The sequence below is a fragment of the Anopheles darlingi genome, chromosome 2 (genome assembly GCF_943734745.1).
Source record: "Anopheles darlingi chromosome 2, idAnoDarlMG_H_01, whole genome shotgun sequence".
Classification (NCBI taxonomy): Eukaryota; Metazoa; Arthropoda; class Insecta; order Diptera; family Culicidae; genus Anopheles; species Anopheles darlingi.
Window position 1 is genome coordinate 57,178,297 of NC_064874.1, and position 27,454 is coordinate 57,205,750.

Below are 27,454 nucleotides of genomic sequence, written 5' to 3' on the forward strand. Positions count from 1 at the left end.
TACACATTGCCGAGGTTGTAGAGTGCCCGGCCCTCCGACAGTCGATCACCGAGCGATTGAGCGATCGCGAGGTGGCGCTGGCAGAAGATGGCCGCCTCATCGAACCGTCCCATCACCTTGAGCGTATTGCCGAGATTGCCGGACGACTTCGCTTCCCCGAGCTTGTCGTTCATTGAGCGGGCGAGCGTGAGATCATGCTTGTGATACTGCATCGCTTTGGCGTAATCGCCGAGATAGAAGTACGCATTGCCCAGCTGGCTGTAGATCGCGCTCAGCGTACGCAGATCATCTGTGCCAGCCTGGATGGCGGCCTGAAAGAAGGCCACACCCGCTCGGCAGTCACCCGATTTGCACAGCCGTTCACCCTCGAGCGCCAGCTCCAGGCACATCGACGATCCATCGTTGTTCTAACGGGAGCACCACAGGAAGCGGGGAAGAGAAGAAAAACAAGGAAAGAAACCATTAATTGATCCACCACCACACCCTAACACGTATCCGAACAATCGTCACCCATTCATCGGATACTTCGCCGCCACAACCCGTGGCATCTTAAATTAATCCAATTAAATGAATCAACCGGGACCGTTCGCCACTCGCAAGCCACGGCCCGGGATGATGGAGAAGGCGACCGTTGCTAACCTACCTGATCGCTGGACAAATTTTCCGCGCTTGCCGAGAGTGAAGACATCGTTATCGGGGTGTTGCACGAAACACACTTTCCCCTGCCAGGAATCTGTTGAGGGTGGTTTGTTTGTTTCACTTGAACCCGCGTCACTCCGAGAAGCGTTTTAGCGCATCATCGAGCGATTTGTTGTTTAGATGCAGAAAACGGATGAGTATTTACAGATGCAGAGCTACTTTTCGCGCACCACGGAGCATTCGGTGAAAGGGTTTTCCCTTTTATTATGCGCGACGAACCTAAACAAAATATTCACGACCGAACGATCCGTCGAAGGGCTTCTCGCCGATTTTTCATTTATCCCACAACCACCAGGATTATCCAGGCTATCACTAATCGGTTCGAACGGGCAAGTTTTTTCCGTTTTACAAATGATCGTGCTGTTAAAATGTAGAACGCGCGGAGTTTTCACTAGCGGAGTTGGGGTTTTATTTTTTTATTTATGCAGGGTGTTTTAAAGAGATAGGTGGTGTCAGAGACGCTTTGACTGGTCACCATTTTGAACTTTTTTGACAGTTGGGTTCGGGTCACTTTTGTGGCAATTTCGTGTATTTAACTTTCGTTTCTTTGTGACAGTGCCACTTTCCATGAATTTAAACATTCCAAATACCACAGAAACGCGAAAACTGCTTCGAAAAAAGCGTTCGCGAAGTAAAATAAACAATCCCATCTCTGTCAAATTCTGAAGTTTTTTCTAAAATACGATCGGTTTTGTTTTACTAGAACCAACCTGTCTATCCACCCAACACCTAGCTGCAACGTGGTTTCTTCAAGTACTCAACATGTCCTACAGTAAAAGCTATGATATGTACAGATGGACTTTTCAAGGACGGCACGGTAAAATATTCAACGTTCCTGAAGGGACACTCATTCAAATCACGATGCAAGTTGAAAAATGTTCGGTTTTTATTCAACTATCCTCAAACGGAAGTCCAGCAAAGGCGTCTCTTATATCCACATCATCGGCTTCCGTGCGCTGTTCAGCACTGGGGGCAGCCTCTTTGGAAGGTGATTCGTTGAAGTCTTGGGGAATATTTAGCACCGGCATCATATACGCCTCCCGATTGATTGCACACCAACGCTGGCCGACCTCCGGAAAGAGTGATCGGCGGAACACCATGCATGTTACGTGCTCCAGTTTTTCTATTTTGATCCGCGTGAATCCGATTCCGGCCAAGGTGTAGCGCCAGTTTTTCATCAGCTTTGCGTTGGCACCCTGATGCCGGCTGTCGGGTGTTATGATGAGCAGAATTCCTTCGGGACGCAGCATTTCGTAGGCGTTCCGGCAGCAGCGCATACGTTGATCGGGAGATGGAAGGTACTCCAACAGTAAGCTAAACACGATCGCATCATAGTACTGCTTGGGAAGGGCATCGACTGCCCGATGCTCAGGCGAAAAAGATGGTCTATCGATGGAACGCACCGCAACGTCCAGGAAATCACAGTACCACACGGATGGTTGGGCCGGAGCAATATCGATGGCAGTCACATCAAATTCCTCGAACGCTGCAAACGGATTGTAACAGCTGCCAACGTCGAGAAGCTTGATCTTTTCAATCAGGTACGGTCGGTGTTCGTAACGGAACGAGGCATCGATGGCTTGCATGACTTTGTCTTCCTTCTCGCGGAACAGGTAAAGCAGGGGAGTTGGGTGTAGGAAATAGGAGCGGCATGAAGCTACAACCCACTCGATGCGGCAGTTGGACCGTTTACTCGAGACTTCCATCGTACGATCCCAATAGCAGGTGGCCAGTTTGTACATCGCATCCGCATAGTTTTTCAACCTCTCTGCATCTTGCATGTGCTCTTGCCAAGCCGTTTCCGCATCCGACTGCTTGGCCGACTCACGTAAGCGTTGGTGAACTGATTTTATTAGGCCTGATAATTCCAATTGCTCCTGAGAGGCCATCTCACACGCGTGCACTCGTTTGGAATTGTTTCGCGAAATTTTAGATTCACAATTTATCAACACCAACAGTCATCAGGCCGGGCTGAACAACAAACCCCCCAGGAAACCAAAAGATGGTATAAACGATTTGATTTTCGGCCAAGGTTATCTGGGTGTGGTACAAGCGCGCTATGTCTAGCCACGTGAGAACTGCAAATTTCAAACAAATAACGGCAGCCTTGACAGGAAAATTCAGGAAACATCTCTAGTGCCCAACAAAAATCGAAAGAAATCGCAAGATTCGCAAGAAACGGCAGTTCTTTTTGTTTCGTAGTGCAAAGATACGTCGACAGAAAATGGATTTAATCAATTCCTTGCCCGAAAAGGTAAGCCAGGAATAATACGAACGATTCAAAACAATCAATCCTTTGATATTCTTTGTTGTCCTCGATACAGGTGTTGTGCATGATATTCGATCGCCTGGATCTGGAAAGCGTAAAGAACGCATCTCTTGCTTGCCAGAGATGGAACGGCATCATCTTCTTGAGCCCATACATCCAAAGGTTCAGCTTGAGAATTTATATCACCTATAATCGCTTGTGCTTGCTTACTAAACAAGAGGCAAAGCCGTTTCGACAGATGAAGATGAATGAGTTTATTGAAATAGTGAAAATGTCCCGGCGGTGCTATCGAAAACTAGTCTACCTAGCATATGCATGGAACGATGAACAATGTATATGTATATGGGCGGCGATTCATCCGAAAGTTACGATGCATCTCAACTCGATGAGTATTTTAGGTACCATGAGTTCGACGGCGTTTTCATTGATAACTGAGGCGATTCCGTCCATAGTGGGGCTCCGTAGGCTAAAACTACACGACATTAGCGAACGTACAAGTGCTCAGGATATAATACCAACTCTGCAAAGCAGTTCTGTAATGCATCTGGAGCTACTATTGATTGCCAAATATCGGTTGCACATGCCGCAATTAGAAACGTTCAAAGGTCCACTGTCGGCGCTTTATCCTCTGCATGATAGCCCCGGATCTGTTAGACTTTCTAATCTGAAGCATCTAATTGTGACTTTGAAACAAGAGTGCGTGCAGATAATAACAGCTGATCCATCAATTTTTCGTCGAATGACGCGCTTGGAAATTTTGGAGTTCGGAGGAGATCCTCTACCAAGTGCAATTTTGCTCAATGTATGTGATGCATGTACAACGTTAACCGAATTGGTTATTGGTGGATTCAATCTATCCCATGAAAGTGATTTACAACATCTCTCTAAGCTTATCAATCTTCGCATCCTTGCAATTCGGTCCACCCCAGTGTCAAGTCGTTTAACGGTACCGATAGATTTATCGAAATTAAACCAACTAAAATTTCTATGCCTCATAAATGTCTCGAATGTTTCGAAACTTCCCATGTCTATCAGCGACCTTTTAATTTATGTTGATGATGCCGAATCTGGAGTAAAGAATATTCACAACTATCTAAGTACCAGTCCGCAGTTAAAGGAACTGAACGTACTTATTAATAGCACAGAATATTTTTACTTAAAGCATTTAGTAACGCATGAAATATTGCAGGCATTGCCACTTCTAAAATCTTTAGAGGTACTTGTGATCGAAGGTGGATATTTTAAAAGATCGAGTTTCCGATATATAAGCGCTCCGTTGGATCATCTGCGTAAAATAGTGTTTGAGAACTCCACTGTATATTTGAATCGTTCATTTGTTAACGAAATGTTTCCTAATTTGAAAGAGCTTAAGTTCTTAAACTGCAAATAATATCCAGACTAAGAAAAGTGCTCTTTTCCCTTATGTTGGGCAAAGAAAGCTGCAAGAAATGATTCGTAAATGGCAGTCACTGTAACTAAATAAGAATGTTTCGGTTAAACACATGATGTTCGATAATGGTAATGAAGTAGAAATAAAAGAAAAAAGTAACATCTCAGAATTCGCCCCAAAAAAAGCTTCTAACGTTTTGTTTTCATTTTGCAATCCAGATGGAATATTAAACACGTCTGAACGCTGGGGTGGTTAGTGAGAGAGTGACTTTTTAAAGACTTTTTTAAGCAAAAGTCGGAGTCCGTTTATCCGACCAGTCATAAGGTCGAAGTAAGGTTCACGTTTCATCAATGCCCCCCCCCCCCTTCCCCCAACAAAAAAAACAGTGTAAAACAGGGGTTGATCTCGCTTTGCTTGCAAGGCAGCCATCTTTCTAGATTGGAAATTCTTTCTAGATTGGATTTCTAGATTGGATTCGTGCAATGGCCGTACGACCGACGCCTCACCATCCTCTTCGACGAAGGTCCTTACTGGTTAATCACATTAATGACCGCAAAGGACTCGGTTTCGAAGGCTTCTAAAATCTTGCGAGTAGCACTTGCTGCAGACATGAGTCGGTATTGCATAACCGGATTGTCGAAGTACCTAGTTATAGTGGTTCTGCACAAATAATCGCATATCCTCAAGAAGTGCAGTGCTCGGGCAATTGTTTGCAGTTGGTTCTTCTTTGCAGAGGCGTTCTAGTGTAAACTGCAACGACCGATTAAGCTACTAATTGAAGCTTCCCATTCTTAAATGGAACCATCACTGTATCCTGCAGCTCCGTAGGGTATAGCAAAGCACCACGACCGTCTATGGGTCTCGAATATTTCGAATACAGTTGACCGTCCGGACATGTCCTCCCGCGGTGCGCTTGATCCACGATGCCTCACCATCGCGATTCTTTACACGCTATCCTAGCGTTTTTTGTTGCATTTGTTCATTGTTCAATAGTCTTGCTGTTTCAATCCTAGAATGAATCCTTCAAGTCTAACTTTATTTACGATCTGTGGCATAAAATAGGACTCGATTTTACCGGTTCTAATCGAAGATGACCAAGGTCTCGGTGGCTGTGCTAACCCGTTTTGAGTGGTTTTGAACAAACCATTGGAGTAAAAGGACCATTTTTTCCGGATTCCGGAGCAGCTTCGGTAAGTTTGTTGCGACGGCGGCCATGTTAATTTATTTTACGCAGTTGCTGTTACGAATAATGTGGACTCGCTCTGACAGTTTGACGTTTTGACAGCAACTTGGTATAACGGCGACTTAAGAATTGCGCACGCCACGATGTGGTACTACTACATTCGAAAAAATTGCAATAAACACACGCCACATCGTATGTGGTAGTGAGGGCAGCTTCTTCTGGGCAAAAACAATTCGCGGCGGCGCGCGTGCGCGTCGCTTTTACGTGGAAACCGCGACCCTCCCCCTCGACGGCCCTCACTCGCGAAAAAACTACGGAGCTGAACGGACGACCCGCGGAGCCCCATCGATCGAGCGAAGCAGCCCAGAAGCGAGTTTGTGGAGTGTGTGCGCGTGTGGGTGAAGGGAAAGGCAATCGACGGAAGGTATGATGAAGTAGCAGGATAAATCTCGAGTGTCCCACGTGTGTATTTGACCGATTTTATTGCAAAGTCTGCGGCCCGCTCAAGAACCCTTTTGCGGTGCGGTGGAAAACGTGTCGGAAAAGACGGAGAAAGAGTGCGAATCGTGGATGGCGCTGAGCGCGCGGTGTGTAGAAAAAAAACGCAATGTGCGGGGTGCGGCGCTGTGTGAATTGATCCGCCTCGCAACCAAGTGACGTCGTTGTTCAGCCGCAACACACACACATACGTTGGCGTCTGCGACAACGGCGACGACGACGACGACGATGACGAGGACGGTGGTAGAGGGAGCGGCTGCGGCGGCGGCGGCGCGACGTCTCGTAGTTGTCTCGTCGGCCATGCCCGTTGCCGTCATCATCAATGGTTCGCCTGGTCTCACCCAACCCCCCTCATGGTTCGATTTGACTTCAACCCTCCGCGGTTGCCAACCACCAAAAAGAGATCGGCAATTTGCACGCACGCCAAGCTCGCCTCGCGGGGTGCGGAACGGCTAAATCGAAAGCAACCGGGTGTGGTGTGGTGGCCATCGGCCATCGATGCAAAGAAAAACGGAATAATACCAGCAGCACCGGGAGGAGGAGGCGCTTACTTGAAGTGTAGTGTGTTAGGGGGTGGGAGGTTGTTGAATGGGTGTTATTTTGAAAAAAAAAAGAGGAAACTCCTAGGCCGGTGCGTCCGTATTCATATGCATGAGTGTGTGTGTGCGTACGTTCGTATTTTAGCCAAAGGAAATCTAGTTTGCCAAAAGATGTCTAAAGAGCCCCAAGGGGCTGTTACTGCACCGGAAACAGAGAAGAAGAAGGGAGGGGGAGGTAGTGCACCTGCATCCCGCGCGCGCATCTCCATTCGCCTCCCAAGTGAATCCCCTCCGCGTGTTGGCACGCCTTAACTCAGCGGGAGAACCTCCCAGCTCGCGCTCGAGGTCCGCGAGGTTGCCAGCCGCCGGTCAGACGACAGGCAGACAGGCACACATCGCCGACCAGACACTGGATTGGATGACGTCAGAGCGTTCCACCGAAGATGATAATTGTAACTTAAAAAGCGCGTAGTTGCGTAAGTGTGTGACGTCGCTGTTCTGTGCCTTCTTGGTGATAACCTCCGCGTGTTGTTGTTGAGTGAGTTGTGGAACCTCCAGCAGAACGCAACGAACTAGGGAACAGATGGTGGTGTAGCTGGATCCATGATTTATCCTGCAGTCATCGGCCAAACAGCGAACCATCGTTCGAAGCTAGTGTGAGGTGCCTAAAACAAGTCGCGCACCGTGTTTGTCTTTTCATCAAGAGACCGTCGAGATCGATCGACAGAGCACAATGATGGATATAACAATACGTTTTGAACAAAGTGCTAAACGACGAAGTAGGCTATCCATCTGTTTTTATTCTAATTTTGTCAAGGTTTTGCTCATCGAATGGCAAAGTTTGGGCAAGTTTTTGTGACAAAACCATTCAATTTTATGTGTTTCGTGCGAATGTCCTATTATATCAACTTAAAATTAATTACACTGGCGTATTTGAGAATATTTTATCATACTTTGAGGAACATTTGAGAAGGCATTTGTGCCTTAATTTCAAGGAGGTGTGTCTTGAAAACATCACTGTTTGCGGTGGTGTCATCGCAGCCCTATCTGAATAGCCAGAAAGGCACAAACTACCGATACTCTTTAAAAATGAAGTGTTCAACATTTGGAAAGGTTTTAAACATACGGCTCGCCCGTCATTATATATGTTAAAAAAAAACATTTGGAAAGGTTTGGTCCAGTACTTTTTGGAAAAAAAAAATCCTTCAAACTAGCGAGATGCATTGAACCATGTGTTGCGTTTTATCAAAAATCAACATCCTTGTTAGTTTTACTTCGATTAAACTATGAAAAAAATGCCACAAAAGAGTATTTGTTGAAAGGTGGGTGGGGGGTGTGAGTGTGAGTTCCATAGCGAAAGGACACACAAATCTGTGATCCGCTTTAATCGCAAAAAAACTCAATTCAGAGTGCGCCGCTAACAGTGGAATTTGGCCATCACTCTGGTGAATGCCTGTTTCACGCAGCGGCAGTGAAGTGCCAGTGCTTTGTTTTGCTTAAAGTGCGGCAAAAAGGTAAACTTGCCCGCTCAAGCAAACGACGCTAAGCGGGCTCCCGGTTTAGTGGTGTGAGTGATAGTGGGCATCACTAGTGATAGCCGCTATCAATCGTCACGTCGCGAACTGGTGAGTTACCCAAAGAACAAATAACTCAAGTGAGCTACCCAGTGAGCAATCGCCATGAGTGCTACGGTCGAGGATGTCCCTCCGGAAGCCGAGGCTTTTGGAAAGTGCTCTAAGACGGCGCGTTCGCCGATTCAACCTCGGGGGGTTTCGAAGAAACCAGGGTTGGGAGCTAGCAAAGGTGTCTCCTCTGGAGCTGTAGTCTCTGGAAGCACCAACAAGAGTGATGGAGTGGCGAGTAAATCAGCGAAAGCAAAGCCGGCTGTTACTGGTCCCACCACTCGGGGCTCAACCGAGGGGGACGCTCCGCTAGCTCCACCATTTGCACGGTGCGCCAAGTCGGAGGGTAAGAAACCGGAGAGTGCCCAGGGAAAACTGTCGGAGGTAGCCACGGCTGCCACTGGCCCGTTAGGGTTGGCTTTGAAGGGAGCCGACAGCATCCTGGCTCTGGTCCGGGATAAGAAGAGCGGGGTCCAGCTGGAGGTGGCCAAGTTGGCGATCCAGCTGATCCAGGATCTTAGAGCCCTGGAAAGGCAGCAGCAGACAGAAGTAAGGAGTGTAGAGTGCCAAACCGTGCTCGCTCCAAACTTCGTCAGTGTGGAGTGCCAAACCGACAGCGCTTCGTCGGTTGCGGTGGGTGGAGAGACCCTCGCATCGGCAAAAAGCAGGTCGTTTGCGTCCGTTGTGCAGGGCAATATGCACAAGAAGGATGAGGAACCGAAGGTGTCGAGCGAGAAGAGGCAGAGGAGCTCGCCTGGGGAGGCGGCTCCCAGCAAACGAGAGCGCAAGGAGGAGAAGAGCTCTTCTCTTCTGAAGACCGATGAAGAGGGGTTTGTGGTGGTGAGGCGTAGGAAAACTCGCCCCAAACCCGAAACCACGTTGCCGCCGAAGGTTGAACCGAGACCGCAAAGGCGCAAGCCTGATGCGATATTGGTGAAAGCCGAGACGGAGGAGAAGTACGTGGAAATCATCGCTTCCATGCAGAGCGCAGCTGAGCTAGTCGAGCTGGGTAAATGCGTTAAGCACGTTACCCGCTCAAGCAACGGAAGCATGCTGTTGCACCTGCGTGGCCACACCAGGAGCTTGGACTACACCTCAGTTGTGCAAAAAGTCCTAGGGGAGGCGGCCACTGTAACGGCTCTAACTCAGAGAAGAACCGTCCAGTGTCGCGGTCTCTATGAGGCAACAACAGAGAAGCAGCTGCAGGATGCAGTATGCGAGCTGTTGGAGTTGAAGGAAGCGCCAGTCGTTAAGCTGCGTACCTCCTTCCAGCGTAAGAAGGTAGCGGAAATCGTCCTGCCAGAGGCCCAAGCGACGAAACTCGTCAAGGCTGGTAAGCTGCGGGTGGGATGGAACGATTGCCCTGTGCGAATCGTTTCAAAACGATATCCATGCTCGCGGTGCTGGGAGTGGGGTCACCAGAAGAGCGGCTGCAAAGGGGTGGATCGGTCCACCAAATGCAGAAGGTGTTGCGCGGAAGGGCATCTTGCCAAGGATTGCAAGAATCCGCCTAACTGCGAGCTCTGTCCAGTCGGACAGGACAGGTGCCATGTACCTGGTGGGTTCCGCTGTACAGCGGTAAAGCCCAGTGGATGCAAGTAATTCAAATTAACTTGAACCACTGTGAGGTTGCGCAGGACCTACTGGAACAGCGCATGGGAGAAACGGGGTGCGACCTTGCGATAATTGCCGAGCCCTATGAAGTTCCTGAAAGGGACGGAAACTGGGCGACCGACAGTGGTAGGTTGGCGGCAGTAATGGTCGGAGGGAAGTACCCGATCCAAGAGGTGGTGGACAACAGCCATGAGGGATTCGTCGTAGTAAAGGTTGGAGGTGTATATGTGTGTGCCGTCTATGCGCCTCCCAGATGGTCTCTCGATCAGTACGAGAAGATGCTGGAGGAAATGCAGGACGTGCTATCACAGCACAAACCACTCTTAATTGCCGGCGATTTTAACGCGTGGTCGACCACGTGGGGCAGCAGGGTCAATAAACCGAGAGGCGATAGTCTGTTGGAAGCTATTGCGAGACTAGATGTCCTCTTGGCCAATCAAGGGAATACCAGGACTTTCAGCAAGAACGGTCGAGAGTCGATCATCGACATCACGTTCTGTAGTCCGGTGTTAGCCCAAGACATGCATTGGCGGGTCAGTGAGGAGTATACGTACAGTGACCATTTTGCAGTGCGATATACGCTTCAGTGCTCAACAGCTGGAAATAGCCCCTGCGAGGTGGGAAAACGCAAGAAGGAGCGGGCTTGGAGAAATGCGTTTTTCGACAAGAATCTCTTCAATGAGTTTCTCAAATGGTCATATGACGGAACGTGCCTTAGCCCGAAGGAACTAACCGAAACCATGACTAGGGCATGTGATGCTACAATGCCGAGGAAAACTACGGCCTCGAGGGGTAAACGCCAAGTTCACTGGTGGTCCCAAGAGCTAAGCGATCTTCGTGCAGAGTGCCTCCATGCCAGGAGAGATATGCAACGTGCCAAGCTGGAAACAGATAGGGTATCGAAGCAAATCGTCTATAAGGCTGCACGGTCAGCACTGAAAAGACAGATTGCTATTAGCAAGGAAGAGAGCCTTCGTAAGTTAAACAGGGAGGCTGAGCTAGACCTATGGAGGGGAGGAGCATATAGGTTAGCTATGAAGAAACTCAAAGGTCCGAGCGTTCCACGAGAAACTTGCCCTGAGAGACTTCGAGCAATCGTTAGCAAGCTATTTCCAGCACACCAGCTATGTGTGTGGCCCTCAATGCCATACAACAAAGAGGAGCAAGTGGAATGCCCAAAGATAACGATCGGAGAACTACAGCAGGCGGCCAGGCGTATGGTGCCGAACAAAGCTCCGGGGCCTGATGGCATCCCGAATATAGCTTTGAAAACTGCTATAGAGGTATGTCCCGATCTTATCATGAAAACAATGCAGAAATGTCTGGATGATTGTAGCTTTCCCGTTTGCTGGAAGCGGCAGAAGCTTATCCTGCTGCCCAAGCCCGGCAAGAATCCTGGAGACACTTCGGCGTACAGGCCGATCTGCTTGATAGATACTCTGGGTAAACTTCTGGAACGGCTGATCCTTAACAGGCTGACGCCGTACACGGAGGGTAACCGGGGACTATCCTGTAGACAGTTTGGTTTTCGCCAGAGAAGGTCAACTGTTGACGCCATTCGCACAGTGGTAGAAACTGCGAATAAAAGTGGAGGATTCTGTGCGATCATTACCATTGACGTACAGAACGCCTTCAACAACGCCAGTTGGACGGCAATCGCAAGGTCGCTGCGCAGCATGAAAGTGCCAGAGTACCTTTGCCGTATGCTTCGGAGCTACTTCGAGGATCGAGTACTGATCTACGACACTGATTCAGGTCAACAGGAAGTGCCTCTTACGGCAGGCGTACCACAAGGCTCCGTTCTAGGGCCAACACTCTGGAACGTGATGTATGATGGTGTCCTGCGGCTGAGGCTGCCTGTTGGGACTTTGGTCGTTGGCTTCGCCGATGATATGGTCCTGACGGTCTGCGGGCAGTCCCTGGAGGAAGTGAAATTGAACGTGGAAAGATCGGTAGAAGCGGTTAGCAGGTGGATGAAGGGTCGAGGCCTGGTTGTCGCACACAACAAAACCGAGATGCTGATTGTTAGTAAGCACGTCCAAGAGACATCGGTTACGATTGGTGGTCTAGTGGTTCGGCCGCAGAAGGCAATAAAGTATCTTGGTGTGATGTTAGATGATAGGCTAACCTTCAAGCACCATCTCGAGTATGCGGCTAACAAAGCGAGGAATTCTTTGAATGCTCTCACTGGCATGCTGCACAGATCAGGGGGCCTTTCAGGCTCCAAGAAGAGACTGCTGGCGACTGTAGTGTCATCTACACTACGGTACGCAAGCCCAGTCTGGGGTGTAGCACTGAGAAAACCCAGCAACAGGCTGATTCTAGACCGCGTGCACCGGCTCTTAGCGATCAGGGTGGCGAGCGCATTCCGCACCGTCTCACTAGAGGCAGTGTGTGTGATATCGGGTATGATGCCAATCACTTTAGTGATCATGGAAGATACCGAGCGCTACGCTGGAAGAAACATTCCAGGCAGTCGATATGGGCATCAAAATTCAATGCGGAAATGGCAAAGTCAATGGGACGCAGGCAAAAGCGGGCGATGGACGCATCGCCTAATCCCAGAAATCGGTCCATGGGTGACCAGAAAACACGGGGAGATTAATTTCTATTTAACCCAATTCCTCTCAGGAAACGGTTATTTTAGGGATTATCTACACCGGATAAACAGAACCATGACACCGTACTGCCCAGCCTGCCAAGGAACTGTGGAGTCTCCAGAGCACATTCTGGTTGTCTGCCCAAGGTTCGCAGACACAAGAGAGGAGCTGAAGAGGAGCATTGGAGATGACTTTTCGGTAGATGACATTGTCACACGAATGTGTCAGAACCCTGCTGCCTTCGATGCTGTGAATAGGTTCATCAGCCATGCGATGAGGAAACTATTTGCCGAGTGGCAAAAAGAAGACCGGTTGCCCAGTATAGAAAGCCAGGGGCAATCTCAGTGAGACACCTATTTGCGAGAACATAAGTAGATGTTGAATGGGGCGTTTACCGCCCAGCCTCCCCTTTGAAGGATGCCGCAAGGTACTACCGAAGGGGGCTAAAGGCATTGGAAGGGGGGTTTTAGTGGGTAAAAATCCCACACTACCGAAGGGAACTCTCGTACTCCCCTAGGTGCCTATGAAGGTTTCCCGCCCTACACTTGTAAAAAAAAAAAAAAAAAAAAAAAACTTCGATTAAACTATGAAAAAAATGCCACAAAAGAGTATTTGTTGAAAGGTGCATAGGTGGGGCGAATAACCACACTTTAATCGGCAATTAGCAGGTGTCCAAAAAGCGGTTGAACTAAAGCTGTGTCCGTCCCTGGTTGCAGGGTGAAAGCAGGCAAAGTGAGGAAAACTCAATTAAAAGTAAATGGAAAATTTCTTCTTTCGCCCCAAACAGATAAAAATGCAATAACACCCCGGATCCATTGGCAGCACGTTGTGTCGTCGTCGTCGTCGTGTGTGTGCTTATGTGTATGTGTGCGTGCGTGCGTGCGTGTGCGCCCGCGCAAGTGTGGTCTGGCCTGGCTGGTGGCGGTCGATTCTAGCGAAAGTAGTGTGTAGTGTCCGCGCAAGGGTATAGAATTCAAAAATACATCCCCACCTAGTGTGCGTGCGTCTCCATCATTTTGCCTGCTAGAGCCGGAAACCCCCGTCGAGTGGCACCCAACAGCGGGGGGGTGGTGCACCTGTGCGGCGCCTCCTTCGACGAAGGATCCTTCACGATCCTCCCATTTTCAAAATGGAGCTACAACAGTAGTCCGCGGTGCGACGCGGTAACGCGCGGTGTCGGTGTTTTCGTGTGTCTGGTACACACAGACACACAGACACACACACAAACGTACTACCGGCTTTTACCGCACCGGTGGTTGTTAGAATAGTGACCGGAAGTGATGTGTGAGAAGGTTGCTGTTGTGTAGGAGCAGCAGGCCATTGTCGCCGAATTCTGTCCGAGTGCAACCACGGGAGGCAGCAGTGCTGCGAGCAAGGATGGCTCCCCAATACGCGATGCTAATCAGCGTTGTGGTTGCTGTAGTAGCGGTTGGTGTACGGTGGTGAGCGGCCGAGTGTTCGATGCTGCCAGTGTATGGGCAGCACCAGGAGCAGCAGCAGCAACGATCAGAGTAGCCATTAGGCGGATGAGAGAGAGAGAAGCTCTATTGCTCATCCTAGTTGCCATTACGTTTTATCGTGCACCTTCAAGAGTGGAGTGTTAAAGGGATCAGAAGAGAAGAATTGTGAATTCTACACCCGTTCGAGGGTGTGTGTCAGTGTCCTGTGTGCGTGTGTGGGTGTGCGTGTCGTGCGTGGGTGTGTGCACGTGGGAGTGGTGTGGTGGGTGATCAAAGGAAGCAGCCAGCGTGTTTGGTGTTTGGTTTTTTTTTTTCGAGTGTAACCCGCGTGTATAACGACGGAGACGGCTGACAAAATGACGGAATACATACCGCCACCACATGTGATGTCGGTCCTGAAGACCTACCAGGACAAAGCGCCCAAGAGTTTGCATGGTCCCGGGCTGTCGCTGGTACACCCTAGCAAAAGCTCCTCCGCCTCATCGTCGTCGATCGGTGGTGGTGGTGGTGGCGCCGGTCGATCAGAGACACCGGATCATCATCATCACCATCATCATCATCACCACCATCACCAGCACCATCAAGGAGACGGTGGTAGTGGCGGTCATAACCATCATCATCATCATCATCATCACAGTCGGAGCGATGACGAACAGCAGCAACGGGAACAGTCATCGGCGGGAGCGGCAACATCCTCGTTGTCGTCGTCGTCGTCGTCGTCGTCATCGTTGTCACCATCACCAGCGCAACGGGTTACGATCGTACCGGCACCGATGGTACTCGGACCACCGGTTCCGGCCGTCCCGATCATGACGACACCGGATCCGGACTGTGGCATTGTCAACATGACGGTGCTGGAGGGCAAGCGGATCGGTTGCTTTCTGCTCGGTGGCGAGATGCGGCTCTGTCTGCCCCAGATCTTCAACAACATCCTGATGGACTTTAGCGTGGAGCAGATCAACCGGAGCATCCAGGAGCTGATGATCTACCTGTACAACTGCACCGACCAGCAGCTGCAGGAGTTCAAGCGGGCCAACATTATACCGGAAACGGCCAAAACCTGTGGTTTGATCACGCGTACCAACGCGGAACGGTTGTGCAGCTCGTTGCTGCATCAACCAGCCAGCGCCTCCACTACCACCGGTCCCGGCACCAGTCACCACCAGTCGCTGAAGGGTGGCGGTGGACCGAACAGCACCATCATCGTTACCGGCCCGGCATTCCGCGTGTACCATCGGTGCTTTGGCAAGTGCGAGGGTATCCTGACGCCCGAGCTTTACAGCTACGAGGAGCCGGCCTGCATCGAATGCTGCGAGTGCCGCGGCCTCTACTCACCCCAGAAGTTCGTCTGCCATCAGCACGAACCGCAGGAAATCCGCACCTGCCACTGGGGCTTCGATTCGAGCCAGTGGCGCCTGTACATACATGTGATCGATAGTGACAAGAACCGGGACGAGCACACCCAGATACTGCAGAAGATTTGGAATAAGGAGCGCGAGTTCGAACAGGAGCTGGCCGACTACGAGCGGGATCTGTGGATCGCCAGACGAAAGGTACGTACGCGGTGTACCTTCTTCGGGGTACCACCAGTTCTCTGAGTAGTCAAGTCGTTGAATTGTGCCAAAGAATTGTGTTCTTATCTTTCTCTCTCTCTCAAACACACATACACAAACCAGTAGAGAGGCTTTATCTAACAGGGTTGATTTTCGTGTTTGAACTCGGGAATCGCAACCATTCTTCTTATCTAGGTCTGGCTCTAGGTATTTTTCTGTTGTTTTTGTCTTTTTTGCAACGATATCAAGCTCTACTCGCAGGCCCTCCGCCGAATACTCCAGAATGTTGTATATTTGGCTTTCTTATCTGTTACCTACTGAATGGAATCAAGCGCTCCGGTATCTTATATTGCGTAGCAGGGTTTCGAGTGGTTGGTTTTGCTTTGTTTTTCGTCGAGTCCCTAGCCCCGGGGCGATATGGCATGAACATAAGACATTCCAAAGGGTCATTATGGGGAAGCGAATCGTCGACGATCCTTCCTGTACGATTGATCCCAAAAACCCGATCACACTATCAATTACAGCAAGCAAGGTTTCGGTTTTGTTTATACGATCACCTTATTCCAAAGTGATCCTACACCCTAGAAAGAACGGATGACCATTTCGAAGTTCTAATAGACCAAGTTCGCCCACCCCTTCATCAACCCTTCTTAGGCCCTGATTCATAGGGTACACGTGAGACGCACGCCACTCCGAGATCCGTGCGCACGTCGGATGTTTGCATTTCTTGGCGTTGTCGCGCGTTGCTTTTGGCTTCTGGCTGATGTCGTCACCCACTTGAGGGATGGAAAGTGCGTCATTCAGCGTTCAGCAGCCGCGCATACCCTTCGCAAGGGAGGAGACAAAAAAAAATTATGCCTTTGGAATGATTCTACTTTGGGACGACGTTCCAACATCATCATCAAAAAAACCTGCCTTTCAATAAACATCTCTAACCTCCGGAATCTACCTGACATCTTCTTCTGATCTCAATATCTTCTGGTCACCATCTTGTCCGCACGAGATCATCCGTCCTTGAAGAGAGGGGGGTCCCACAAATGCATGGTTCGTTCGTCCTCTATTAAGGGGTGTAACGGACAGTGTCCAAGCGACTGTTGTGTGAGAACCGTGAATCAAAAGGCAAAGAGTTGGGCAAACCAAACTAACTACCTTGGACCTCAAACCACACCAGCGCGCCGCTCTCTGTGCAGCAGCAGCGCATTGACCGCAACAAAAGCAACGAAAAAAATCCCAAAAAACTAGCCTCCAGTGTGTAAAGGCCTGTGGTTGGACTTGTGGTGTGTTGTGTTGTGCGCAGAGCGCGCGTTCCTGCCTCTCTACAACGCTAGCTTTCTGCTGCCTTTGCCGTCCACGGATCGCACGAATTTCACGGTTTGCATCACTTGAACTTTTCACGGTCACCACCACCACCATCACCACGGAACGTCGCAGCGGGGGGAGGAGGTCTTCTGATGGTGGTTTCGCAACCCGTGTTCCACCTATACCTCCATCCTCCTCTGCTTTTGTGGTTGTGTTGTGTGGAGAGTGTTCGTTGGTTTGTGTGGTGCGTCCGTTTTCGGAGCTACCAACTGGTTATACGGTCAAACCGCTGGGCCCCAGATGTGCGTGTGTGTGCTAGGTGCAGCACATGGGTGTAATACAGCGGATTGCATTCACCTTATCATTTGTGATCGATAAAACTCTGGGGAAATGGTAGTTCACCATCTAACAGCCTATTAATTCCAAAGCCTTCATCAACGAATTGTTGTCGAAATGACTCCAATGAATCCAGAGGATCAATGCTAGATGACGTTTGTCTTCGCGATGGTCTGTCTACGATGCATTTGCTAATAGAAAAATTGATGTCACTTAGTATCGATAGTATCAAGCTGCATTAAACCAAACCTCTGGATACTTGAGGAGCGTGAGACGTTTTTTTTTACAAGCGTGCGTGCGAGGTCATAGGGAATTTTGGCGCCATGCCAATGACAATCCGATCCATGATCACCTCCCCCTTCTTTACGTCATTTCGCTGAGCAGTAGGAACCACATTTTTACGACTGGATATCCTCCTCCAAGACAAGCTGCGTCGCGCCACAAGGGACACAAGAACTTTCGCCAACTGTTTGCACAAAACAACCCCCGACCAACCAATCACCGCCACGTTATATCAGAATAATCGCGATAAAATTAAAACTTGGGCGCAAATTGATTTTCGCCCTCCCTCGGCACCACCGTGTCGGTTCTCCCCACACGCGAATGTGAGGCGACTGCTCGGTGCTTTTCTAATCGATCGAAAGTGAGAAAAATGAATAGCCCACCAGCGGGTAACGGAAGAGAGGTGTGTACATTGTTGATGTTACACTTTTTGATTGGCGGCGCCTATAGTTGCTGCTATCGGGTGGGTGGGGTGAATGGGGAGAGGGGGAGGTTTGACCTTCGACACCATTTTGGCGCGTACACATTCCGGGCACATTTGGAATGTGCGATTGTTTGGGGTTTTGGGAATTCGCGAGCATGATATTTACTCGCAGTCCACAATTTACGTCTTCTGTTTTTTCCGTGGCCCTTGTGATCGTTTCCTTTTACAAGTTAGATTAGTTTTTGAGATATGTACGAAAAGTCATCTTAGACAGGTGAGGCGAAAAATGTTGTCTAGCGAGCAAGCGAGCGACAAGGCCATCGTCACTCACACCTTTTCTGCATGTTGACAACGTCTATTTGGTTTTCTATTGCTACACACGACGATGACGACGACGACGACGACGACGACCCACGACGACGGTGTGTAGGGGGTTTGTTTTGTCTTCATCGGACGTCTGTCGGAGTCGCAGTCGAGACGTGCCATCCCTCGTCCGTTGCCATCGATCGTGCTAAGGAGCAGAAATTTTTGTTTCGCTATGTTTGGCTACGCGACCTACCGACATACATCGGCTTACCGTGGATCGAAGCTTCCAAACCGATCTTCGAGGGAATGCGTCTTGAGAAGAGAAGTGCGTGCGCTCGCTCGCCCGTTCGCACTGTTTTGGAATTTGCTGACCAGGGCGCCGTAGGTAGTAGACACAACAAATGGTAGGTAATAAATATTGTTCGTGGTTCGAGGGGATCGCGGATCACGGATGACCAACGTAGCGAAAACAGACGAGACTTGTATTGCAGAGGGGTTTATGGACGAGAACGCGCAGCAGTGATCATGCCCGTGATCTTCCACAATGCTGCGCCACGGTCTAGAGTACCTCGCAGCACGAAAATTCCACTTTTCCCCCAAACACACACGTACACACGCGAGGCCATTTGGTGCGCGAGTTCAATCACCACCACCGGCGCCTAAGGCGCTTGCTTGGTATAGATAGAGCTGCTGGTGTGTCGCGCACTGTGTTCGTTGACACTCGACACCCAAGTCTAGTCGTTGCCGTCACACCAACGATTCACGCGACAACGAGAGAACGAAGTGTTTTTGTATCACTTCTCAGAGTACCCGAACAGTATTTGGGTTAGGAGTGTCGCGCTTTTAGTATCCCCGATGGAGAAGTGTGTGATTGAGAAGACTTCCTGAGGATATGCATGTCATGCCCCCTCCCGTAGGATAAGCGGATATTCCCCATTCCGCTCTGTATCTACCTATACCGTCTGACAATTGTGATAAGAACTAACGCTGGTTGCATATCCAGGCAGGTATGGGCTTGTAGATAGCTAGTTTGAGATCCTTTGCCAGTCTTCAGTGCCTGTTAGTATCGCCTGTCCTGTGACACGACGAGAACGACGAGCCTTCTGGGTCGGTCGATCGGTACCAACGGTACCAACGAAACCCATCTCGGTATTTGATTTCCGTTCGAGAAGTTGTTTTACGGGATGTTGCTCTCCTCGGACTTGTACCGCCATGCCCTCTTATCTTCCACCCCTCTCCCAAAACGCGCCGAGGCCGCGGGCAATTGGCGGAGGAATTTTTTGACACATTTGCTAATTTTAGACTTTTGCCGCTCGACTCGAGAAAAGACACTCCACCCGCCACCGCTCGTCCTCGGGACGGAGCGGGTACGGGGTAAACGCTCTATGGTTGAGTGGTAATGAGCTCCGAGCCCCGCGCGGCACCCGTCCGTCCCTACCACCACCACCAGTCAGTACCATCCCGGCGGCAGCAAGCGCATGGCGGCGATCATCCACCCTCTCGAGGAACAAGGTGTTCTGTAGTGGCGTGTAGCGTGTAAGAGAAGACATGAACTTGACGCGCGAGGTGGAATTTTCACTGCGTGCAAAATTTACGATCTTTACAACACCTCCTTTTTAGCGCCTTAACGCTCCCGGCGACCCAGGAACCGTAATACCGACATGCGTTTCTGCAGCTTCATTTTCATTGTAGGAGCTCCTTTGTGGGGGGGGGGGGGGGGGCTTTATGTTTTGTGAAAATAGGCTAGAAGAATAAGGACCCCCTCCTACCCCGAAAAGCCTCAAACCATGTCATAGATATGATGGTAATAATGCCGTAAATCATCTCTATTACGACTCTCTCTTTCGGTTGTAACAATGGCGCCTGTCGCGTTTCGTTTGAGCTGTTGTTGTTGGGCTCTGGGATTGTTAGTGTCAGATAATTTTCGCCGAAAATTATTAGAAGTTATTTCTGTTCCGGATGCCTACAGCGCTCTCGCTAAAGTTCCTTTGATCTTCTTCGGTGTCGGGCGATCGTTTGTGGTGATCGTTTAATTCAAATTTATTAGGTTCGTGAATTAGTTCGTGCGACCCCTTGCGGTGACAAAACCCCCTGTATCAAACGGGTTTTTTCAGGATTTTGCAGAGAAAGAACTCTCTGATTTACCTCAAGAATCATCAAAAATGTTGTAGTCGAGATGGGCAATACTCGGTGAATACGGGAGATATGGTAACACTTCCCACATTTGACTTGTTGTTGTTGAGTTGAATCCAGTACAAGGTGGTCAGCAGACCTGTTGTCTCATTCCAGGCGTTTTCTGAGCAAAACGTGCAACTAACTTGTTATAAACGTTGTGTAATGGAATAGCCCAGGATTTTTGCTTTAAAATTTCTCGAATACAATCGTCTTTTAATGATCAGTTAAAGAATTCTACAGTGAAAAATCCATTTCGCTTCTCATGTTTTGTGTTTTTTCATTCAACCTGTAGGGAGCACCTTTTAAAGAATTCGGCAAGTGTTTGTTGCAACTGACACGAATCCTGATCGAGCCAAAATGTCAAAAAGGATACGTTCCATAGGCATCTATCTATCAAAACTCACGTTGAGTTTCGGGTGTACTCCATCCTCGTTTCTTAACAAAAATTGCGGTATTCACGACGCCTGTTCAAATGATGCTGTCATACGCAACATAAACAAAAGCGATTGACATTTTACGCTCGGTATGCCCCGCTTATCTACCGGCGCACGAAATAATTCACGGTCCCGCAAGACAAAACCACAAGTCCCGTCCCGTCCCGTCCCGTCCCGTCCCGATGGGATATGCATTTTCTTTTGCAGGCGATTGCACCCCCGAACTCTCTAGCGTTCCGTTCCGTGTTTGGTGTGGCGCAAAATCCCGTTGTGCTTGAATTTGCAATTCAAAACTTTTGTCCACAACTGGCTGCAGCAGCCAGCACACCCTCCCTTCCCATCCAATCCAGAGGAGGAGGGTCAAATAGATAGATAACGGCGCTAGTGAATGCGAAAAGCTCGAGATCGCGATCGAACTCCACATCCCTTCGCCTTTTTGTGCTGCAACGTTTACACATTTCGCAGCACACTCGGCAGCGCGGGCAGGCAGATGAAGAGAAATGCAGAGTAGAGAGAGCAGAGCAGAGAGCAGAAACTTGAGATCGCGATGATCGTCTCTTGGCCGCCCGAAAATGTGGCGTTTGCGTGTGCGCGCATCCGCTCAACACAGCAGCAGCAGCAGCAGCAGCAGCTTCAACGCGCGACCTTCCGTTCCCTTGTGTGTGTGTGCGCGTGTGTTTGTTGGGATCGCGAAAAAATTGGTAGAAACCGCGAGAGAGAGAGAGCGCGGGCGCGCGCGCGCTTTTTGGGCTGGCCAAAAATTTACCACGCCAGCAGAGGAGACCCTCCGAGATCCTCTTCACTTTTGCCGAAAAAATCCGCCAACACGACCACCACCACCACCACCGCACTCGGATGATGTGGCATGCCCAGAAGAAGAGACAGAGGAGCATCGCCCAGTAGTGCGAGTTGCCATCCAAACTCATCTCTCTTGGGGTGTGAGGAAGGAGGGGGTTGTGATCATCGTCATCATCATCATGATCATCATCAGCATCAGCATGATCATGCAAGAGAGAGCAAGATCTATTCGCTCTTTGCGGACGATCGGAAGCGAGATAAAAATACGCATCGTTGCCGCCGTCGCCGCCGCCGCCATGCGTAGTGTGGCGCGCGCCCCGGTCTGTGTGTGTGTGGTGCTGGTGCTGCGTGCAGTCTGCACCAGACACCGCACACCCTCCCCCCCGGAGGGGAGACGGCAACGAAGAAGATGCGATGATGATGTTGGAGGACGACGATCGGGCAAAAGACGAAGCCAACGCCACAGCCTCTGCTGTGCCGCTGCGTTACTCCTATCTCCTCTCCCTCCCAACCCTTTCGGTTTCGAGTGTGTCTCTGTGTTGTGCCTCTCGGTGGGACTGAGCACACACACACACACACGCCGGAGGTTTGTCTGCTGCTGCTGCCTCCCCCCGCGAGAGGCTTGTCTGCTGCTGCTGCTCCTCGGACGGCGTGCGGCCTTTGCCGGTGGTGACGACGATCGACCGCGAGACGGCGACGATCGAGTTCGGCGCGCCGCGAATGCTGCTGCATGCCGCTGCCACTGCTACCCTTCACCCACCCGTCTTTCCTCCATGCTGCTTTTGTGCGGATGTGTTCGCTGCTGCGCTGTTGTGTGTTGCTGTTATTGTTGAAGGAGGAGTCCGGGGGGGCGATCACGCGGCGGAATGGCGGAGGTTGGCACTCTTTGGACACAGACACACACACACACAACATTAAAAAAGTCGACAAAATGTTGGTTGGTATTTTCATTTTCAAATCTCGTTTTTTTTTTGGCGTTTGTCTCTTGTTTGCATTGTCGTTCGCGTCGTTGTTGGTTCGCCGTTTTGGTTATTTTAATTTTATTTTCTTCTCGCTTCTTTCGGTCGGGGCATTCTGTCACTGAAGCGCGTCGTCCTGAGCCGAATGTATGTGTGTCCTGCTGCTGCTGGTTGTGTGATTCGCCGTCGCCGGTGGTGCACCATGCTCTCTCTCTCCACCCGGGCCCCCCAACGCTTTGACGATCGTTTGCTTCATCCGTGCGTCTTGCGCGACGACGACGACGACGACGACGGCAACGACGGCGGCGGTTGTTCTCGTTTTTCCTTTTCGTTTCGCGTCGTCCGCTGCCGCCGCCGTCGTCGACGTTTGTTTTTGGGGAACCCTTTCCCAACACACACACACACACATGGGCGAGCGAGCGTGCACGGCGGATGGCCGTGTTTCTCAGCCACAGCAGCAGCGTCGTTGGATTCTATTTTTTGGTTGTCTCCCCTCCGGCCTCTCGTCGCTTCGCTGCACGTCGCAGCGTTCCCCCTCGCGAGTGCGTCTCTCTGTCTCGCCTCTCGACGCGCTGTTGGACCCCACCAGAAAGACCGATGACCGACCGACCGACCAACCGACCCCTTCCAGCAACAGCAGCAGCAGCAGGCGACGGCGCACACACTCGTGAGCCGTCGCGCAGCGCAACGCACCAGACAACCGGACCACCGGTGGTGAGCAAAGAGGGGAGGAAGGGAGGGAAGGGAGGGAGGGTTTGGGTTCACTCTTTCGCTTCGGCAGACGAATTAAATTTGGAAAAAATTAAAGAATATTGCGACAAACAGAAAAAAAGAGAAGAGAAGGGAAACCGAAAAAAAATATATATACGAAAAACGGCGGACGCGTCGCACCGCGCCGCACGCCGTGAAACCGGTTGTGTGTGACGACGACGACGACGACGGCGGCGGCGGCGAGCCCGCAGCCTGCTGCTTTTCTACTTGTTTTCTTTGCCCTGCGCCTGGTGTGCGGTTGTGGCTGTATGTGTCGCTAGCCGTTGTTGCTGGCCTGGCCTGCTGTGTGCTGTGTGGTGCGTACAGAGAGCTCTCGAGCAGCAGCGGCGGATCGCTTTGTCCATCGCGAAGCCGCGGCGTTACGTTGAAGGAAACGAATTTCTGCAGCCAGCAGCAGCAACGAGGACAGCGACGACAACGACAACCCCTCGATTTCGTAGCATTGAAGCGAATATTTTGGTCCAGGGGAAGAGGGAGAAATGTCGCTTATCAAACTCAAATTTTGAATTTTTGTTTCCGAGCTGACTGAGTAGAGTAGATCTCTTAACAGCAGCCGCCTGTGCCAACAGCTAATACAAACAACACGTTCTGCAAAAGGAAGGGGTATTTCGGCACAACATTGTTGCAACTGTGAGAATGGTTCTTAGCGGGATTGGTTACGCTTGTAGGTTAAAGTGGATTTGTCGTAGATTGTTACAAAAATCAAACCAATAGCTTCTATCCTCAAAGACCTACAAGAAAAATCAGATATTAACGAAGTTTTCGCCACAGAATTCGGTCAAATTATTAAACGATTGCGATGTTCAGTTTTCTTTTAAATCCGATCGGTCCATAAAATGATCAGTTTTAGTTTCAGGAATTGTTTCCTTATAAAGGTTCTTTGAAACCTCCTCAAAAAGATACGATTACCGGGGTCTGCCTGCGACATTTTTCATGGTTTGTGGCACCATGACCACGAAATGGAAATGATTTCTGCTATTCATCGAAAAGACTCACTTGATAAAAAGAAGGACTATTCAGTTCTACTTTATCGAACATTATTTGCTTCAGTATTCATGCAAGTAAATAGCTTCACGTGGTAAAAGATCTGATCAGCAAAAAGATTACGATTTTTTAAGAAGACTTGGAGGATAAGATACTCGTCAAAGGGGTCTTGATAAGTACCTGCAGGTTGTTATTAAACATGACAGCAATCATTAGAATCTAGACTAAGTAGATTGTGAAATGACAAGTGATAATGATGGTAATCTTAATTATATCGCAATAGTGTACAAGAATTTGATTCTTGCATTGGTTCGAATTGTTCAACATCTAATATTTACTAAACATCTTGTTAATTCTGTTGTGAATGTTCTGCTCAAGATGAGCTTTACGCCATAGGAGCATTGGAGCATTCCCTGGCCTCAGTCATGCAACAGCTTCTATTTGCAAAATTATATATTAGTTTGATTGCACATTCTAATTGTGTTAGCTGCCTAAAAGAAATGATAAGGAATATATACATAACATTCATATTCGTTCTAATTGCACTAAAGTAGTCGTATCTTTTACCGTATCCTGTAGCAGCCCTCTGTTATCACTAAATGTTGGCCAGTATTCTTTTACAATCCTGGGTTGAGCGAAACAGCGAAGTTTGCGAATACACAGTAGGAGGAATCCTCATCCCCCTCCCCCTCCTCCCCGTGTTCTGTGCGCTTGTGTGCGTGTTTATGGCCCAGTGCAAACCTCACCAGAACCTCGATCTGTTGGAACGACGACGACGACGACGACGACAGCGACTAACAGATGCAGAAGCGAAACCAAACCCCTCTTTCCCCTGCATCGACCCCTCGTTACCGCGTCGTGCACATCCTTGTCTCTTGTCTCTTGCGTGTTTGCCTTGTCTCTGCTGCTGCTGCTGGTGCTCTTGGTGGAGGTTGTCTGTGGTGGGAACCGTTTCCAGGGCCAGGGATGCCAGGAGGGATGGAGATGGGGTGGAAGGACGACGAAGAAGAAGGTGTATTTGGTTGTTTTGTAGGTTTTTTTCCCTCCATTTTCTCCTCTATTTTTTCATTATTTTGTGTGTGCGTTTTCGACGCTGCTCCGTTGTTGCGTCCGTTGCGTCCGTCCGTCCTGCGCCGCGCATCCGCCGGCCAGGATTATCCTTCTGCCGTTCCGTCGAAACGGAAACGGGTTTTTGCGCGCTCGCTGGCTCTGGCATTTGGCGATCGAGCGATGATGCCACTTTGCATCCCCCTCCCCCCTCCTCTTCTCTCTTTCTCATTAGATTCTGCCAGTGGCTTCTCTGTGGAAGAAGCGCGTGGTGTTTTTTTTTTGGTGGTGTGTGCGCGCGCGCGCCTTCATTATTGCTTCTTAATTTTCCTGTCAACGTGTTCTCTCGGGGTTGGAGCGGAGCAGCAACGGTGTGTTCGCCGGATTCGGCGGAGACAGGTAAAAGACCCGGTGGCCCTCTCGGTGGGGACGCCAGGCGGCCTGCCGCGCATAGGCACGAAGAGGGGAGGACGCGAATGCGAAGCGGAATACAAGAAGCTTTAGAAACGCACACACAGTCTCAAGACGCAGACAATTTACTGGTGGTGGTGCTTCTTCTTGTTTTTTTTTTGGATTAACGTCGCGACGGCGGATGCACGCACAACAACGCTGCCGTTGTTCCCATGCGATGACAGTTCTCGATCAACGCGGGCCTCGAGGTTTGCGGCTGACGTGCGCAGGAGAGCATTTCGTGGCTCGTCAGTGAAGGGTACGTTGTGAGAACCAGACGACGTCTCGCCGAGACGAAGCAATGAAACCGAAAACGTCCCCGATGGTCTTATAGAACACAAGTTTTTTATGCTATTGTTTCATTGGATCCACTGGGAAGACTGTAGGACTTGCAGTAGTGTACACTATACAGGATATGCTATGTAGATGGAATGTTTCACGTTCAACTTGAAGTTAATACTATCTTCTAGTTGCCTAGCAATAGTCCCAGTTTTTGCGAAATGCTTATCTGCAACGATGTATGATATCTAGATAAAAAAAAAAACATACGCCTCATCTGTCTTATACAGTATTCCCAAAAAAGTGTATCCACCCCTGCAAGAAATTGGCGTTTTGGTTAATTTTTTACGGAAAACCTATGTCTAAAAATCCCTTATTTTATTCGCTTTTGTTTTTTACTTCATTTTGCTATCAACTTTTTTCATATAGACTAAAAAAAAGATGTGTTAGAAACCATCGAGTAATGTAACAAAAATATGCAAAAAACTTTATCCACCCCAATGTATTGTACTGTATTGTTTTCACATCAAAATAATCAAATAATCTTTTTTTTCTCTCGATTTCAATGGTGAATTTGAGTTCAAAGATAATTTGTTTCATTTTCAAATGATTCTAACAAATGTTCTCTCGTTTGTCTCATTGTAGGTACGTTCGCACACAAGTTGATGATCGCCAACAAATGACAACTACTTATGACCTATGCCTATCTTGGGAGTTTTAGTAGTACATACTATCGGTGGTAACTATTTCCCCATTGATCCCGATACCATCGTCCCTCTCGAGCTCTCTCACTCCCGGATGGTTGACAAACTATCATTAACCTTCTTGTCGTTTCTCTCCGCCACGTCACAGTGCGTCGACCAAAAGAGAAGGTTCCGGTATTCCGCTTGCGATGATCAAACAAACCACGTGATCCGCATCGGCCAGGCAAGCAGGCCGGCAGGCCGGCAGGCATGCAGGTCGACTGGCGGCGACCTTTCCTAATTGATGGGTAGCAGAGGGCGAATTGTTGTTGTGTCTTCGGCTCTCTCACCCCCCCACCACCGCCAACACCAGCGCACCAAAACGATCATCTACCACGCAATGCCGGTTTGCTCCGGAATTCATCATTTCGGCTGTGGGGTGTCTGCGCTCTGGCTAGCGGGGTCCGTTTGCGGCGGCGGCGGCGTCTCGTGTCGTCGCTCGACCGGATAGGGGTGCAGCGGTGTGGTAGTTGAACGTAGTCGTAGCAGCGCGCGGCACAGAGGGATTATAATTGGATGGCGGTGGCTAGTGAGCCCCGGGATCCCCCCTACACGACACCGGCCCACGACCAAGAGACTAGGATGATGATGATGATGATGATGCTGATGATGGGTTATTAGCGAGGGCAGAGGACCGTATCGGGCGTGTGTGCTCCTCCGCGAATGGCCGCGTCGCCGCTGCGCTGCGCTGTGTCTAGACACACGATCGTAGGAACGACCTTAAGGCCGTGTGCGCGAGC

General features: G+C 49.8%; 3 protein-coding genes across 7 annotated transcripts in view; 1 reads left to right on the plus strand and 2 right to left on the minus strand.

Annotated features, from left to right (window-relative positions):
- The window catches only part of LOC125948688 (G-protein-signaling modulator 2), a 5,866-nt gene extending 4,634 nt beyond the window's left edge, over positions 1-1,232 (minus strand). Inside the window, exons 1-2 of the mRNA XM_049674991.1 lie at positions 644-1,232; positions 1-407 (exon numbers count right to left, since the gene is read on the minus strand). The exon at positions 1-407 is cut by the window's left edge and continues 333 nt beyond it. Coding sequence (XP_049530948.1) covers positions 1-407; positions 644-688 — 452 coding nt within the window. The 5' untranslated portion in view covers positions 689-1,232. The remainder of the gene's footprint in view (positions 408-643) is intronic.
- Positions 1,233-1,561: 329 nt separating this feature from the next.
- LOC125948715 (S-adenosylmethionine sensor upstream of mTORC1) lies at positions 1,562-2,654 on the minus strand. Its single transcript, XM_049675044.1, has one exon. It carries the CDS (start codon positions 2,586-2,588, stop codon positions 1,590-1,592), a length of 999 nt encoding a protein of 332 aa, XP_049531001.1. The 5' UTR covers positions 2,589-2,654; the 3' UTR covers positions 1,562-1,589.
- Positions 2,655-3,023: 369 nt separating this feature from the next.
- The window catches only part of LOC125948684 (protein split ends-like), a 142,538-nt gene continuing 118,107 nt past the window's right edge, over positions 3,024-27,454 (plus strand). For 2 of the 5 annotated variants that reach the window (XM_049674978.1, XM_049674982.1), the window contains exons 1-2: positions 5,830-5,965; positions 13,202-15,427. In XM_049674978.1, coding sequence (XP_049530935.1) covers positions 14,231-15,427 — 1,197 coding nt within the window. In that variant the 5' untranslated portion in view covers positions 5,830-5,965; positions 13,202-14,230. Of the gene's footprint in view, positions 3,131-5,829; positions 6,004-13,006; positions 13,083-13,201; positions 15,428-27,454 lie in introns of those variants that run through there. The other 3 variants (XM_049674979.1, XM_049674980.1, XM_049674981.1) reach the window with 3 other exon arrangements.

Coding starts and splice junctions, on each gene's coding strand:
- LOC125948715 (XM_049675044.1), bottom strand. CDS start 2,588: ATGGCCTCTCAGGAGCAATTGGAATTATCAGGCCTAATAAAATCAGTT.